We start from the raw sequence: 16269 nt of genomic DNA on the forward strand, positions 1-16269 counted from the left end.
TGGGACTGTGCTAAAATCAACAATCCCCCAAAATAGAAAAGTATGGCTAAAGATCAGGAATGGACAGCCAGTCTCTCTCTTTACCAAAGCAAAGAAAGCCAGGAACCTCCCCAGTGACACTTTCAAGATAGAAACCAGAGCTTCCAAACTCAGACCCGTGGGCTTCACATTGTACTCACAAGTATTTTCAGTGCCCAGAGTGCTGTGACATTCTGAACTTGGCCACTAACATATAAAAATCTGATTTCTGACTCCTTTTGAAAAGGCAACCATCCATTTGAAAGCAAGGTTACCTCCAGGTAGTCCCTCTCCCTTTAGCCACAGTCCCCACCACTCCCCCAGCCCGATTCACTCAGTAACTGTTACCTCCTGGGCCAACGGTTGAGTTTAGAATTCCCAGTCTAGGGCCTCCCTGGTGGCGCAGGCGGTTGAGCACAGCGCTGTGAAGCTGTCCGCAGCCGCTGCAGTGCTGGTTCGATCCCCTCCGGCCTCGGAGCAACCCACACGGCAAGCAGACCTCTCCTGTCTCGCCCGCTGCTCCCCTCAGCAGTGCATTTTGGTACCACTTTCTGTTCTGTTCCCCGCTCTGTCCCTGGTGAATCCTCTCAGCCTCCCGCGCATCTGGCCTGTAACCCGGTTCTTGTATAAATAAGATAAATCTTTAAAAAAAGGTACTTTATAAAAAAAAAAAAATTCCCAGTCTAAGCGACTGTTCCCCCAATGGAGCCTTGGAGCAAGCATTTCACCACAATTTATTTTCCGCAACTGCAGCCTGATGCACATGTGCCCATCTTATGGCTGGTGTTGATATCACCACCAGTTACAGGGTTTGGAGGTGAGCTCAGGAGCTCTCCAGCCCGAGCGGATTGCTTCCCAGAACTTGGGGAGGCGACCTAAGGAAAAGATCCCATTGCCAAACAAGGGGAGCTCAGGCAACTTTATCCCCGGCCTCTGTGGCAGCTGGGGAGTGAGGTTCCGGCTGTAGAGTCGGAGCGGGCTGCTCATGTTGGTGGCGTCATCCATGCCCTGCAAAGCACTGCCGTTCCTGGTGGACTGCACCATGCAGGTGCTGTGCTGGGAGGTGTGGGAGGCAGCTGTGCTGGTGCTGGTGTGAGAATAACTGGGGGGGTAGGGGTGGTCCTGCTGGTCCAGGCAGATGGAGTTGGCGGCTTGCTCCAGGTAGTTGGCTGCGAGCCTTGGTAGGCTCAGTGACGATTTGGTGCAGAAGGCGTTGGTGGATCTGTCGAGGTAGTTGATGCCTTTGATGATTTGGTCCAGGAAGGTGGGGTTGGGGGTGACTGAGGGACGATCTGTACAGGGCAGGCTATGGCCAGCAGGTTTTCTGACCTCCCTGGAGTAGTTCATCAGGTGACTTGTCTCCACACACTTGGAGTTGTAGGGTCTGCCCATGCAGATCCTCCTCACTGGAAGTTTCGGGGAGCAGAGGTTGTAGGGTTTCTCTGAAGGGCTGTTGTAGCTGCTGTACTCCAAACCACTGGGGGTGCGGGGGCGCTTGAAGCTGTTAGCCCCGCTCAGGTTGGGATAGTGGGACCAGGCTGGAGTCCGGCCCTTAAAGGACTCAATGTTGGGACGGCCCAAATGGCTGTAGGTGTTGGAGCTACTGCCCTGGTGTCCAGACATGGTCCTGGCTGAGCAGGTGAAGCTTCGTGGCACTGAACTACTGTGCGTTCCCTGGAGCCTGGTTCCCTGGGCCTGGCGAGGGCAGAGTCGGGTCAGCATCCTCGGCTCCCTGCCACATTCCCCCAGCCTTTCTCTCTGGTCTTCCCTCTGCCTCTAGAGCATCGACACCACCCTCCTCCCTGTCCTCACCCTCCAAGATTTAGGGATTTTCAAATAGGACAACAGACACCCTATTCTTCAGGAGAACACAAAGGTCAAGGACAAATCTCTAATGGTGAAATTCCAGGCACTGAGGTAGGCCTTTCAAACTAGTTGTCAACCCCACAGTACCGCTGATTTCAGTGTCTTAGAAGCGCTACGGTGCAGACTCTGCTCTCCGTGCCCAGGCTTTCGCTTGCGTCTTACATGTAATTCTCACCCCAAAGCAAGGAGGTAGCTACTATTCTATTCCTACTTGACAGATGGGGAAACTGAGTCTCTGACAGATGCCGTGACTCGCCTCTGAACACATAGCATCTAAGTGGTGGCACCAGAGGGTACTATCTTGGGTGAGTTTAGATGACCCCTGAAAGACAATGCTATGTTGTCAGGGTGACTTTGCACCCCCTGTTCTCCCAGTCTGCTAAGGAAGAATTCTTATCATACCTGCTCTGCCCACCAGGATGGGGACACAGTAGGGAGAATTGAATGGAGAGGGACTCTTGTATAACTCTGTCACTAAATTGATCCTGAGTTTATGAACCCCAAATGACAGTGGCATTACAAATGCAGGTGGCATTACAGGTCTACAAATGGGACCAGACTTGTGTGATCAGAACCTTCAAGTATGTTTGGTCTTGTTCCTCTGACAGTAGGGGCTCACCTCACCCACCCCAGGAGGGGAGGGGGCATCAGGATTCCTTCTCCTCCTGCACCCAAAGTGGACATTTCACAGGGACAATGGCCTGATGAGGCCAAAGAGAACCCCAATCTATTGAACCCTCTAACCCCAAGGTCCCTTGCTTCCCCAATACCCATGCCCACCAGAAGGAGAATTGACTTCTCTCCCCCACTGCTGCCCACTGGATGCGAATTTTCCACTTCTGCCTCGAGAGCAGAGCAGTATCTGAGCCTGTCACACCCGGAGCACAGCTGCCTGTCTCGCCCAGCTCATGGCCCCTCAGCTGCCCTTGTCCTTTGGGTCTGACATGCGTGGAATGTCCAGACCCTGTCTCTTCCCTCCCTGGTCCCCGCCCACCCCATCCCCTCCTCCGAGGGTCCCACAGCCCAGCCCAGTCCTCCCTGGTCACGTGGCCCCGGGCCCTTTCCACTCTCACTCTGTCTTTAGGAGGTAGATGACTCAAGCCCTCCACTTGCGCTCCACTGGGGGCACCCTCACGAGTCACTCCAGACTGTTGGCCATGTCATAGAATCACGGAATCCTCTGCCTGGGAGGGGCCTCGGGGGTCAACCCAGTCAGGCCCCCGCCCCAGCCCCCATCCCTTTAAGTGCTCCAGGACAGATGGGTCCTATTTTTAAAATGAGACCGAGGAGGTGGGGATGCTTTCCAGTGTTCCCTGTTATTTTGGGGGTGTTTAATTATGCTAACTTAGAAGTCTAATATAACTCCTGTTGGCATCAATTACTTGTTTCTTCACTGGGTCAGTAGACATTCACCAAGTCCCCTGAAAGCGTCGTTCCTTTGAGTGACCCACCTCGGGCATGACTGCTTTCTCCCCTCCTGTCCCCCATCGAGTGACCACCAGAGCACGCCGAGTGCCTCGGGGCCCTGGGCTAGACACTGAGGATTCCTTCGGAAGCCCCGTGTCCTTCATAGGGGCTGATCCACAGGGGCCACTCAGCACATATTAATGAGTGAAGAATTTCCCCCCCCCCGGTGGCGCAGCGAGCGCTGCCCGCAGCCTCTGCAGTGCCGGTTCGATCCCCGGCTGCTCCCCGGCCACCGGAGGAGGGTCCCACATGGCGCGCAGACCTCTCCTGCCGCCCGCTGCTCCCCTCAGCAGTGTACTTCGGTCCTTCTGCCTGTTCTGCATCCTGCTCTGACTCTGGTGAATTCTCTCCCCCTCCCGCGCTTCTGACTGTACCCAGTGCTTGTATGAATAAATAAATAAATAAATAAAAAAAAAGAATTTCCCCTTTGAGTTTAAGTCTTAGAGCTATCACCCTATCACAGCTACCGCCTAAGTTCAATCCCCAGCCAGAGAGGTGACCCACAGGGCTCGGCAGACCCCTCCTGTCTCGCCCGCTGCTCCCCTCAGCAGTGTATTTCAGTAGATCTGTCTGTTCTGCTCCCCACTCTGTGTCTGGGGAATCCTCTCACCCCCCCACTCCTCTGGTCTGTACCCCAGTTCTTGTATGCATAAATAAATAAATCTTTTTTAAAAAGAGAAAGAAAAAATGTGCTTCTCCATCATTTTCTTCCCTTGAATACTGAAAATACACTTTCACTTTCTATTTTGGAAAAATGTTCAAACCTAATGAAACCATCTAAGAACATGACACCCACAAGCTCTGCATCCAGGGGCACTAATCATGAATAATTGCCACTTTAATGTCCCAGGCCCCAACACACACACACACACACACACAGATTATTCTCTTTTTTAAAAATTATGCCTTTTAGGGCCTCCCCGGTGGTGCAGCGGTTGAGCGCTGGGTTGCGAAGCTGCCCGCGGCCTCTGCGGCGCCGGTTCGATCCCCGGCTGCTCCCCGGCCACCGGCGGAGGATCCCACATGGCGCGCAGACCTCTCCTGCCGCCCGCTGCTCCCCTCAGCAGTGTACTTCCCTCCTTCTGCCTGCTCTGCTCCCCGCTCTGGCTCTGGTGAATTCTCTCACCCTCCCGCGCTTCTGACTGTACCCAGTGCATGTATAAACAAAACAAAAAAAACAAACAAACAAAACTAATAAATAAATAAATAAATAAATAAATTATGCCTTTTATTCTGGTTCTTTTTTTTTAAATGTATGCATGCAAGAACTGGGGTGTAGGCCAGAGGTACAGGGGGTGAGAGGATTCACCAGAAAGAGTGGGAAGCAGGACAGGCAGATCCAGTGAGATACACTGCTGAGGGGAGCAGTGGGCGAGACAGGAGAGGTTTGCTGTGCTATGTGGGTCAGCTCCCTGCCTAGGGTTCGAACTCATACCCCTGCACCACTAGGAAGGCCCCATACAGATTATTCTTATTCTGAGAGTAACTTGCAGGCCTTGGCATCTTTTGTCCCTGAACACTTCTGTATCTCCTGTCTGCTGCGAGAACAAGGTCATATGCTTTCATGGCCACACCGCGATGACAGGGCAGTTAACCTTGACCCAGTAGCACTAGCTGACCTACAGCCTGTATCCACATTTCACCCACCCTCCCACTGCTGTTCCTCGAGGCATCCGTTTTCCACTCCAGGCTCAGGCGCTGCCTCTCTTGCTCACGTCTCACCCACCTCGAAAAACTGGATCCCGCCTCAGTCTCTTTTATGAAGACAGAAGTGCCAGAGAGCTGTTCTGGAGAATGCTCTCTAGTTTGGGCTTATCTGATGTTTCCTGATGATGAGATCCAGGGTCACAAAGCACTGTAACACAGAACTCTCCTTGTGGGTCCCCTGCCCCATAATCACTGAGTGAAGGGCCTTCTGCTCTAGGGTGTGGTGGTTATGGTGACTAAAATAGGGAACCAAGAGAAGGAATCAGACCCCTCCCCACCTGCCACCCTGTCCCAGAAGAAGTGGAATGTGGGGGACTCAGTGGACCAGGGAAGCTGTGTCAGCAGTTCCCTCGTGGGGCCAGAGCCAGGCCTAGCTCTGTGCTGGGCCTGGGCCTGGGGCTGGGCAGGCAGGCAGCCAGCCAGCGACAGGGCCGGGCCTCTGGGCCATTTGACCTGAAGGTACCCAGGCATCGAGATCACTGGCCGTTTCTGGCCTGGGCACTAAGAGCCTCTGGAAATAGCTCTAGGACAATTATTTCAGGAAGAGTGTGCTATTCTCCTCCTTCCCAGAAAGCCAGGCTGGGTCCTCTAAGATCAGAAATGTCTCTTCCCAACCACTTCAGCTTCAGGGGGCCGCGGAGGTCTTTAGGCCTACGAGGGGCTGGGAGTCTGCCCGCCTGGGGTGGGGTCAGGGGACACACAGCCCCATCCCTACAGGGGGGAGGGGTGGTTCTGTCCTCATGTCCTGCGTTGCAGGGCCCAGGCTGGAGTCAGGCGGGCAGGGCAGGCTGAGGTCCAGCTGACTCCAAGCCTGGGACACATGACGGTGGGACACCTGCCCCATCTCTTGCGCTGGCCCATCCTTGAGAAACCGTCACGGGTGGAGGGAGCACATACTATGTGCCAGAGAATCTGACATTGTGGGTGCCAGGCCCTTCACCCACACCCTCTCATTTAATCTTCACAGCACCCCTAAGGGGTAGGTAGTTTGTTTTCCAGAGGAGGTCATTGAGGTTCAGAGAGGGCAAGAGACTTGCCCAAGCTCACCCAGCAGCCGGCCTTATAAGCCAGACTTCTGGTTCTAGAAACTAAGGCTGTCCCCTGGTGGTGCAGCGTTTGAGTGCTGGGCTGCAAAGCTGCCCACAGCCTCTGTAGTGCCGGTTCGATCCCCGGCTGCCGGCGAGGGTCCCACATGGCTCGACAGACCTCTCCTGCCGCCCGCTGCTCCCCTCACCAGTGTATTTCATCAGTCTGCCTGTTCTGCTCCCTGCTCTGGCTCTGGTGTATTCTCTCACCCTCCCGCACTTCTGACTGTACCCAGTGCTTGCATAAATAAATAAATAAATAAACAATAGAAACTAAGGCTTAAGAGCTAAGTGAGGAAGAGGGTGTACCGCCCCTCCTCTCGGTGAGGACTCAGTGACTCTGTGAGCTGAGTGGCATTACAGGGGTCCAGCCTGGAGACATAGTCTGGTGGCAGCTGGAATCCCATCCCCTACTGAGACTCTTCCGCTCCCACCCTGCCAAGGCCAGCTGCCTCTCTCTCCTCAGCACTGCAGGGAGGGCTGCCAGGGCTCCTTAGCTCCATCCCGAATCAGCTGCTAATTGTGGGCTTTCCATCAGCTTTATCCCTCCTACTCTCCCCCCTTCTTCCCTTTCCCTGAAGTCCTACTCACATTCTTGTCCTCTCCTGTGCCCCACCAAGTAGGAGCCCTGTCCCCACCCGAAACTCACAGAATTTCTCCCGGGATCCCACAGAATGAAGGAACAGCCCCCTTCTCCAGAGATCTTAAGACCCTGCCCCACAGCACACAGGTTGCTCTCTAACCTCTCACCTATCGATAACTATCCCCTGGGCCTGAGTGGATGTCCCCCTAGGACGCCATGCAGATAAGGAGCAAGCCTAGCTCAGCAGCCACAGATGTGAGACACCCACATCAAGCCAGGAGACAGAGCCAAGAGCCCAAACTTTCGAAATTTCAGCTCTCCGCCCTGCCTAGAAGACTTATGTCCCAGCCTCAGGCTACTGTTGGCAGCATGACTCACCCAGGACCTTATCTGGTGTGGGACCAGCAGCCTGCAGGGCTGCAATTCCCCCCTGGGCTGGGATTCTGGCCCTCCCTTGCTACAGCCTTTCCCCCACCCAAGCACAATGAGTCACACACCTCATCCCTTAACACCCACAAGGATAAGGGCCCTCTGCTCACCAGCTGCCAGAACACTTTCCTGAGCCCACATGTGGCAGGCACAAGCCAGGACAGATCTGTGCTCTGGAGTACTGGAGCAGGTGTGACTTGGCAGGAGCCCCAGCCAGGAACTTCCCTTCTGCCAAGCCACCTCGGGGCTTTGGGAGTAGATCAGCCAATCTGGGAAGGGACAAAGTTCCCATCTTTATGGGGCCTGGGAAATTCCCTCTAAGGAGTGCGGGGGGTGATGGTCTTGGGCAGGATTATGCACCGCCTTGCTGAGAGAAGACGTCAGAAATGGGATAGCAAGCAACATGCGCTTGACCTTGGGTGACAAGTTGAACTTCTCCAAACCTCAATCTCTTGTTCTGTGAAATGGGGCTAAGGGGGTGCCCGGTGAACACTGCTGACTTGCAATAAGCTAGTGTTTATGAGATACCCCTCCCCATGTTCCAGGCACAGGGGAGCTGCAGTGGTGTGTAGGAGCCACCTGAGAGTCCATTGTTAAATAGTCAGGGATTTGGTGAACTGGTTGTTAAACCACTGGCAACTTGAAATCAGCCACAGTGGGAATATTTACACCACAGGCATTGGCAAATGCAACAAATCAGGGGTGTTGTTTTTTCTGTTTTGAGACCCAGTTTGTTAGGGGGAAAAGGATGTCCCAAAGCTAATTCCATACAGGCTTTGTGGACTCCACCCCCACCCCAGGTCAAAGCCAAAGACACTGGGAACTCCAAATCCCATCACCACCCAAGGGAAGGTGGCTGGGACCTGAGGGTGGGGTTAAGCAGCCAGGTGGATATAAAAGGCAGACACGTGGGCTTTGTGGGATCCCCATTTTTGCTCTCGGCCAGCTCACAGTGTCCGGCCAGCTCTGAGAGTGACTTTGGGTTTCCAGGTCGGCAGATCGGGTAGGACGCGTTAAAGACTTTATTTCCCTATTTTCTCCCTGAGTTGTACATTTTCCTTATTTCCTTTTCCCTTGTCAATAAACCTTTTATTAACCTTTTGTGTGTGTCTGTAGTGGAGTATTCATAAGTCCCTTTAAAGCGCGCGGGTGAGGACCCACAGCCAGGAACCCGTTTAATATCGGGGCTGCTCTATAACAAGTTCACCAGCATACCTTTGTAGCCATGTGACTGGCCAAATGACCTAATCTTTTTGAACCTGTTCACTTAAACATAAAACCATAACAAAGGGGCCTCCCTGGTGGCGCAAGGGGTTAAGCACTGCACTATGAGGCAATCCACAGCCTCTGCAGCATGGGTTCGATCCCCGGCCGGCCAGGGAGAAACCCACATGGTGCAGCAGACCTCTCCTGACTCGCCCGCTGCTCCCCTCAGCAGTGTACTTAGGTCAATCTGCCTGTTCTGTTCCCCACTCTGTCTCTGGTGAATCCTCTCACCCCGCACCCCCATCTCTGGCCTGTACCCCAGCTCTCATATGCATAAATAAATCAGCCTTAAAAAAAAATAACAATGATCTGTGTATATGGAATGCCTGTGTTACAGTTGCTGTGTATGATTTTATGTGTCAACTTGCCTGGGCCACCGGATGTCCAGATATCTGGTTAAACATGATCTCTGGGTGTGTCTCTGAGGGTGTAGCTGGTAGAGATTAGCATTGAAGTGGTGGGTAAAGCTAGTGACTCTCCCCAATATGGATGTGCAGTATCGTCTGTTGAGGGCTAACTAGAACAGACAGATAGAGGAAGGGTAAATTCTCTCTCTGACCAAATTAAGCTGGGACACTGATAATTTATTCTTTGTACTCCTGGTTCTTAGAATTCAGACTTGTACTAGAATCTACACCATCAGCTGTATGGCTGTCAGGTCTTTGATCTATAGCACTAGATTTCCTGGGTCTCCAGCCCGCAGGCAGCAGATTATGTAACTTCTCAGTATTTAGCTACCCATCCATCCATCCATCCATCCATCCATCCATCCATCCATCCATCCATCCATCCATCTTGAGTATATATAGCTAGAGGCTGAAAGTTTGTGACCCTCCCACTTAAATTCATAGTTGAAATCAAATCCCTAATATGACAGCATTAGGAGGTGGGACCTTTGGGAGGTGAGTACGTCCTGAGGGTGGGGCTTTCCTGAATGGTATTAGATACTCCAGGAAGGTCCCTCACACCTTCTGCCATTGGAGAACACTGTGAGAAAACAGAGAAAACATCTGTCTACCACCCAGGAAGTGGGATCTCATCAACACCCAATTTGCCCATGCCTTATTCTCAAACATCCCAGCCTCCAGCACAGTGAGAAATGTTTATTATATAAGTCATCCAGTCTCTAGCAGCCTGGACATGGACAAAGATATAGACATTTCCTGTGAGCTCAGTGTCTCCATAGAACACTGACTATGAAACTGTGCTAAGTCACATGTGTTAACTCATTTATTCTCATTATAACCGTGAGGTTGCAGCATCCATTTTTCAAATTAGAAACTGAAGGACATGAAGTAACTTACCACAGTCACAATGCAACTCTCCAGCACTCTACCTCTAACCACCACATCCGCTGCCTTGGGGGGATTGTCACAAGTGCCATTGATTAAGTATTTATGGAAAAAAAAAGAAGTATTTATGGAGTGGAGACACTGTGCTAAGACTTTTCCACACACAAGTGGGCCCAATGCCCTTCAGCCCCCTGGGGTTACCCTTCCTCAATGATCCAGCAAAATAGCTAAAGCCTTCATTCTATGTGCCTTGGGGAGTTCAGAGTCCCCTGCTGTATCTGAGGAAGCCCAGGGAGCTCTGATCTCTTGTCACCCCTTATGCTGAATCCCCTGTTCTGGGCCAATTCCCTTTTTCTGTGACTGTCATCTTCTCTCAGCAGAGTTGGCCCCCACTGTGGCCACCACTCCCTCCTCATCTGTGCCCTAAATCACAAGAGATTTGCAGCTGTTGTATGACAGGCTTTATAAAAGGCCCAGGCGACAGAGGGGATAACAGCACAGCATAGGCCAGAAATAGCCCAATACAGAATAAATGGCCATCACCCTCCTCTCTCCTCAGACCTGAGCCTCCCACCAAGCTCACAGGAGACCTTCCCCATCTCAGGGTCTCTTTGTCCCCATTCTGGGCACCCATCCCCACAGGCCTCCTGTGCCCCATGCTCAAGTGCTGGGTCAACATTTCTGGTTCTTCATTGTTCCCTTGACGGTCACCCTATCACACAAACCCTGCGGGGGTGCCATGGGTGTTATCCCAGCTGGAAAAATGCAGGTATCTTTGTCAAGGACATGCAACATGTCTGGAATTCAAACCAAGTCTTGTGCTGCCTAACTCCATTGTCCATGCTTTATCCAGATCAACCCCAAGAGCTGTGGGGGCATAAAAGTAAGAGGGGCTGATCCCAGTGGTGGTTCAGGAAGGCTTTAAGGCCTAGAAAGATGGAGAACATAGCAGCAGGCAGCACTGGAAGGCACTAGGAGAAGACACTGTAGGTCAAGACACTGAGGCTGCAGATTCCAGCTCTTCATTCTTCCCTGTTCCCCACCACATGCCTTTCTTGCACTTTTCTCTATCTTTCCATCAGTTCCACTCTAATCTGTCTGCTGTTCATTCATTCATGCATCATTCCATCCATTCATCCATCCATTCATTTATTAATTCATCCATTCATGTAACATGAACTGGGCACCAAGGCTCAGCAGGAGCCTGGGTGATGCAGCCCCTAGAATTGGCGGTGAGTGCATACATAAGCAAAACCCCCTTGAGGAACTCCTGAGACCTGTCCTCTCCCTCAAATACACAGAGACAAAACCAGGCAACCTGCTAGAAAACGAAACAAAACCTGAAGAAACCGTCATGGAGCTCTGACATCCCCTGCTGGTAATGTGAGGTATTACATCGGGGGCTGGAGCACCCTGGCATGACTTGGGGACAGAGTGACTCTGGCTCCCCTACTTCACTCCCCTGGCACCAGAAGTTCCTCTTTTGTGGCTCCTAAGGGGTGGGGGTTTTTGTCAGACTGTCAGACCCAAGCCAAAGGCGAGAGTAAGAAGCAGTGAAAGAAATTGTGGTGGATGGTGTGCCCCCCCAAATCCCAGTGTTGAAATTCTAACCCACGAGATGATGATATTGGGAGGTGGGGCTCTTTGAGTGGCAACCAGGCCACAAGGGTGGTCTCATGAATGGGGTTAGTGCCCTTAGGAGGAGAAACAGTAGCACTTCCATGTGAGGACTCACAAAGACGGCCATCTGCAAACCAGGCACTAGGTCTGCTGGCTCCTTGGTCTTGAACTTCAGGCCTCCAGAACAGCGGGAAATAAATGTCATTTAAGTCACTCTGTCTATGGTATCTTGTTACAAGAACCTCAGCCTGCTCAGGTAGAGATATTGGCTTGTTTGAATGAGGCGGAGGTGAGCTCTCTAACTTGTATGTGCTCTGGCATGTGTGTTGGGGAGGGAAGTAAATCGGGGAGCCAGACAGTTCTGAGCAGGTGCTCACGGGTACTGGGAGATGCACCCCCTACCACCCTTGATTACTCATGTGCCTGCATGAGTAATCCTGACGTGCACACAAGGTATTCTTCACACGAAGGTGGAACAGCTCTGAGGCCGTTCCTAGTGGGCCTGGTCTCAGCTTCCGTCATTTCGCTGTCCTGCATCCCTGCTCCCCTACCTGTGCTCCTCAGGATCACCTCCCAAATAACATACCTGCATGCACATCCTTGTTTGCAGGTCTGCTCCTGGGATGAGGAAGAAAGCAGCCCAGCAAAAGAGGCCAGTGCCCTGAGGCTGGCAGAGGTCAAAGATGGCAAAAGCCTGGGTCCATGTGACATCACTATATTAGCCAAGTCTGCCAGCTGTAACTGCCCCACCCCCACCTCCTGATTAGGTGAGAGGATGCTAAACATTTAAGTACATTTTAATGGAGTCATCTATTTCTTGTGGCTGAAAGTCTTCCTTTACACAAACCAGGCAACCTTCTAGAAATACCCATTCCACAAGAGCGTAGTCCATGTGACGTACAGGTGGTGGCCAGCCAGGTGAGGACCGAATGTGCCCAGCCATTCACTGTGAATCTGAGTGACGTCAACCCAGGAAATGGCTTGTTGCCTTGTAGATCCCCAGCTGCCAGACCCATCCTTGCTCTCTCAGATGGGACAGCCCACCGCAGGGATGGGAAGGAGACCCAGGATCAGGCCAGTGCCCCATTAGCCCTCTGTGGGCACAGCTGGGCTGAGTGTGCGTGCAGTGGCTGTCTATGTGTGCTGCACGCAGTGAGTGAGCGCCTGCTATGTGCAGGCCTGCTGAGTGCCTGATATATGCAGGCCTGTGTATCTAGAACACAGAATTGTGTGGTCTTGGCCTCCCTGCATACACTCTGGGTCCTAGGCTTCATCTTCCTGGAGCACCTCTCTCGTCCTCAGCCCATCTGCTTTTTCATTACCCCTGCCCTGGTTACCTGGACAATCTCTGTAGAATCTCACTAGTTCTCCGATAGTATTCTGCCTCCTGTTTGAACTATTTTCCTCTCAGCAGTCAGAGAGAGAGAGTCTGAAAACTTAAGCTGATCACGTTGTTCTCTTGCTGAAGACCCTCCAAAGGTCTGCCTTGGCTCCGAGAAGCCTGCCCTACAGAGGTCTCCAGTGCCGTCTCTCTGCTCCCTCCCACGGGATTTCCACCTCAGGTTCCTCCAGGTGCCATCACTATTGGGCCAAGGGAGTGGGGAGCGACTTGAAGTCCATCCCAGTGCTTGGCTACAATTTTTGATTGTTCACCTAGACAGGGCTTCCTGCTGCTTGCATCCAAAAACACTTGTGGTACTTGCTGTCAGAGACCAGTAGCCACAGAGCCACCCCCAACACCCATTCTCCTCTCTCCCAGGCTAAGAGGCATTTCCCTTTTGCTGGGGGCATTTCCTGGTCCCCCAGGCACTCAGGCGAGGCTGCAAACCCATGTCAGCAGTTGTATGCAGATTCCAGGTTGGGTGCTTAGAGATAAAGCTTGCCCTTTGTCTGGAATGTGGGTGTGGTGAAGTAGCTGGGGTGCGGTATTTTTCCTAGAGCCACAAACTGGGTTCCTTAAAAATATATTCTCTCATAGTTAGAGGCTAAAACTCTGAAAGCAAGGTGCAGGGGAATTGGTTCCTTCCAAGGGTGCTGGAGGAAGATCTGTCCCCGATCCCTCTCCTGGGCTGGGAGAGCTCCCCTCGCCGTGTCTCTCTGTATCTAAATTCCCCCTATCTATAAGGACACCAGTCTTATTGGATTAGGGTGCAGCTTAATGGTCTCATTTTAACTGATAATTACATCTGCATGACCCTATGTCCAATAAGCTTACAGTCTGAGGTCTGCAGGTTAGGACTTCAACATAAGAATGGGGGGACGAGGACACAACTGAATTTGAACTCCTAAGACATGCTTTGGATGAGGCATAGAAAGAGTGTTATAGAGCCACCCCGATATTAAACGGGTTCTTGGCTGTGGGTCCTCACCCGCGCGCTTTAAAGGGACTTATGAATACTCCACTACAGACACACACAAAAGGGTTAATAAAAGGTTTATTTACAAGAGAAAAAGAAATAAGGAAAATGTACAACTCAGGGAGAAAATAGGGAAATAAAGTCTTTAATGCGTCCTACCCGATCCGACGACCTGGAAACCCAAAGTCACTCTCAGAGCTGGCCGGATGCTGTGAGCTGGCCGAGAGCCCAAAAATGGAGAGCCCCCAAAGCCCACGTGTCTGCCTTTTGTATCCACCTGGCTGCTTAACCCCACCCTCAGGTCCCAGCCACCTTCCCTTTGGTGGTGATGGGATTTGGAGTTCCCAGTGTCTTTGGCTTTGACCTGGGGTGGGGGTGGAGTCCACAAAGCCTGTATGGAATTTGCTTTGGGACATCCTTTTCCCCCTAACAAGAGCAGCTGACTTCTCAGGGCAAAGTTGAGATGCCAGCTTGGACCGTGACACAAGAGGGGAAGAAATGTCTACCTCATTTGGGTCTCTCACCCCCTGCTGGCTAGGAGCTCAGGAGGATTTTGTCTCACAGAAGGGTCCCTGGTCACTGGGCAGTGCCTGGACTCCAGTAGGAGGTGTTCAGCAAATATCTGTTGCAAGTGCATGTGTTAGGAGGGCAGCAGAATAAGAGGGGGAAGGTTACACCTCCAGCCTCTCCTTCCCCACCATCCCCCATGGCAGTCTTGGGGTGGGGGTTCGCCCTACCCTTCCCCCAGCCTAGGAGGTATGGCACTGGCTGTGGGAAGAAGTTATCTCTGGCCCGATCCCTCCCCAGTGCCGCTGCCCAGCAATCTCCATGGGTTCCCACTGAGGTGGTGACGTCCTTGGGCCAAGAGCCATTGGCATGCTGTCTCAGCCCTGGGTGCCCTCTGTGACTTTTTGGTGCCACTAAAGGGCTAATGGGGCACTGGCCTGATCCTGGGTCTCCTTCCCATCCCTGCGGTGGGCTGTCCCATCTGAGAGAGCAAGGATGGGTCTGGCAGCTGGGGATCTACAGGGCAACAAGCCATTTCCTGGGTTGACATCACTCGGATACACAGTGAATGTTGGCACCATAAAGGCTCTGAGAAGTCCTGCAGGAAAGAACCATTCGCACTTTGCTGGCTTTCAAATTTCCTGATCTCATTTGACCTTTGATTCTTAAATGAGTGCCCAAAGGCACTCTGCTCTGAGAGCTGAGGCCACAACAATGGCCATAGGAGACAAATCCCTGCCTCACAGGGCTCCATTCTAGTGTATTCATTCATGCAGAACATCTATTAATATCTTCTAGAATGCTGCTCCTCAGAACCACCATCTGACACTGCTGCTGAGCTTCTCTGGACACGTAGAGCAGATGGGCTTCAGATGTGCCCTTTGTGAAGGTCAGGGTCAAGTGTAACTTGATGCAGGAGGACTCTTTTAGCTCCATCCATTCATTAGCTCCTCTTTTAGAGTAACATGTATATTGTTGAGTAGCTGCTGTGTGCCAGGCCTGCCCTGGATGATGGAAATTCAAAGGTAAAGAAGAGAAAGTTCTTGTCCTCGTGGAACATCTCATTGGTGGAAACTAGAAATAATAAATAAATAATAAATAATAAATAATGGGGATATTCCTCTTCTTCTAAGAAAAAGGCTCTCTAGCTGCCCCACCTTCCTGTTGCTCCCAAGACCTACCACTTAATTCTCTTACTCTCCCTCCTCCTCCCAACCTCTCTCCCATTCAGAAAATAGCTTGCTTTGCTTCAGGCTGAGGTCTGCCTGAGTTCTGGCCCCTCCAGCTTCCCTGAACAGCTCCCTCTTCCCAGGTCTTGGGAATAGTTCATCTTTTGGGATTTTGCTCCAGCTGCTCCTCAGCCAGAAGACCCCAGAAAGCCAATCAACAAGTAGCACAACTGGCAGTTTCCACCCTCAGGCCTTGGGAGTGAGGCTGCCCAACAGGGATTGAGATGGGGGTGGGGGGCGTGGTGTCATCCATCTCCCTTGGGACCAATAAGGGGTGGTCACATGGCTAGCTACAGAGCTAACAGACAGGCTGGGACCTGTTCAAGGTCACCTGGATAAAGGCTGGGGGGTACTTATTCAGTGGGGCTGGGGGAGGGAGCATGGCCCTTGGCTGTACCTTTGGGTCACCCTCTGCCAGGCCAAGAAGGAGTCCTGAGTTAGTCCTGGCTGTTCTCTGGGTCTTAAATCCTCTATCTGTCAGATAGAGAAGACAGATTAGATCATCTTTTAATCTGTTTCAGGCTTTCTGCAGTGGAATCTGGGCGTATCTGGGCCCCACTCCCCTCCTGGCCAGGTCCTCCGGCCCCTCCCTCTTTCTTCCTCATCCCAGGATCTAGGGAAAAGATTCTGAGCTTCAAAGCTGTACAAATAAACATGTCCAGGCCCACAGGGAACAGGGGGTAAGGGAGGGCATGGTTATTTTTATCCCAGTTTGAAGGATTTTCACAGCTGCTTCTGTTGTGTCCACACACTTTCCACGGGCCCAGGCTATTGGAGGAACAGATGTCACTGTGGGTACAACAGGAGGGGGTACCCTCCTAAAAGAAAACCTACCCAGCCCAT

The 16269-nt window shown here is 52.1% G+C and overlaps 1 protein-coding gene across 2 annotated transcripts; it reads right to left on the bottom strand.

Moving 5' to 3' along the window:
* Positions 1 to 701: 701 nt before the first annotated feature.
* LOC119236258 (uncharacterized) lies at positions 702 to 3034 on the bottom strand. 2 transcript variants are annotated; one of them, XM_037499998.2, is made up of 2 exons: positions 2958 to 3034; positions 702 to 1713 (listed from the first exon to the last, which is right to left on the bottom strand). In XM_037499998.2, exon 2 carries the CDS (start codon positions 1639 to 1641, stop codon positions 811 to 813), a length of 831 nt encoding a protein of 276 aa, XP_037355895.1. In that variant the 5' UTR covers positions 1642 to 1713; positions 2958 to 3034; the 3' UTR covers positions 702 to 810. The 2 variants fall into 2 exon arrangements, with proteins under 2 accessions (XP_037355895.1, XP_037355896.1); XM_037499999.2 differs by lacking the exon at positions 2958 to 3034 and adding an exon at positions 2665 to 2847.
* Between the last annotated feature and the right edge of the window lie 13235 nt (positions 3035 to 16269).

Source organism: Talpa occidentalis, unplaced genomic scaffold (genome assembly GCF_014898055.3).
Source record: "Talpa occidentalis isolate TD23 unplaced genomic scaffold, MPIMG_talOcc4v2.1 talOcc4.9, whole genome shotgun sequence".
NCBI classification, from domain to species: domain Eukaryota; kingdom Metazoa; phylum Chordata; class Mammalia; order Eulipotyphla; family Talpidae; genus Talpa; species Talpa occidentalis.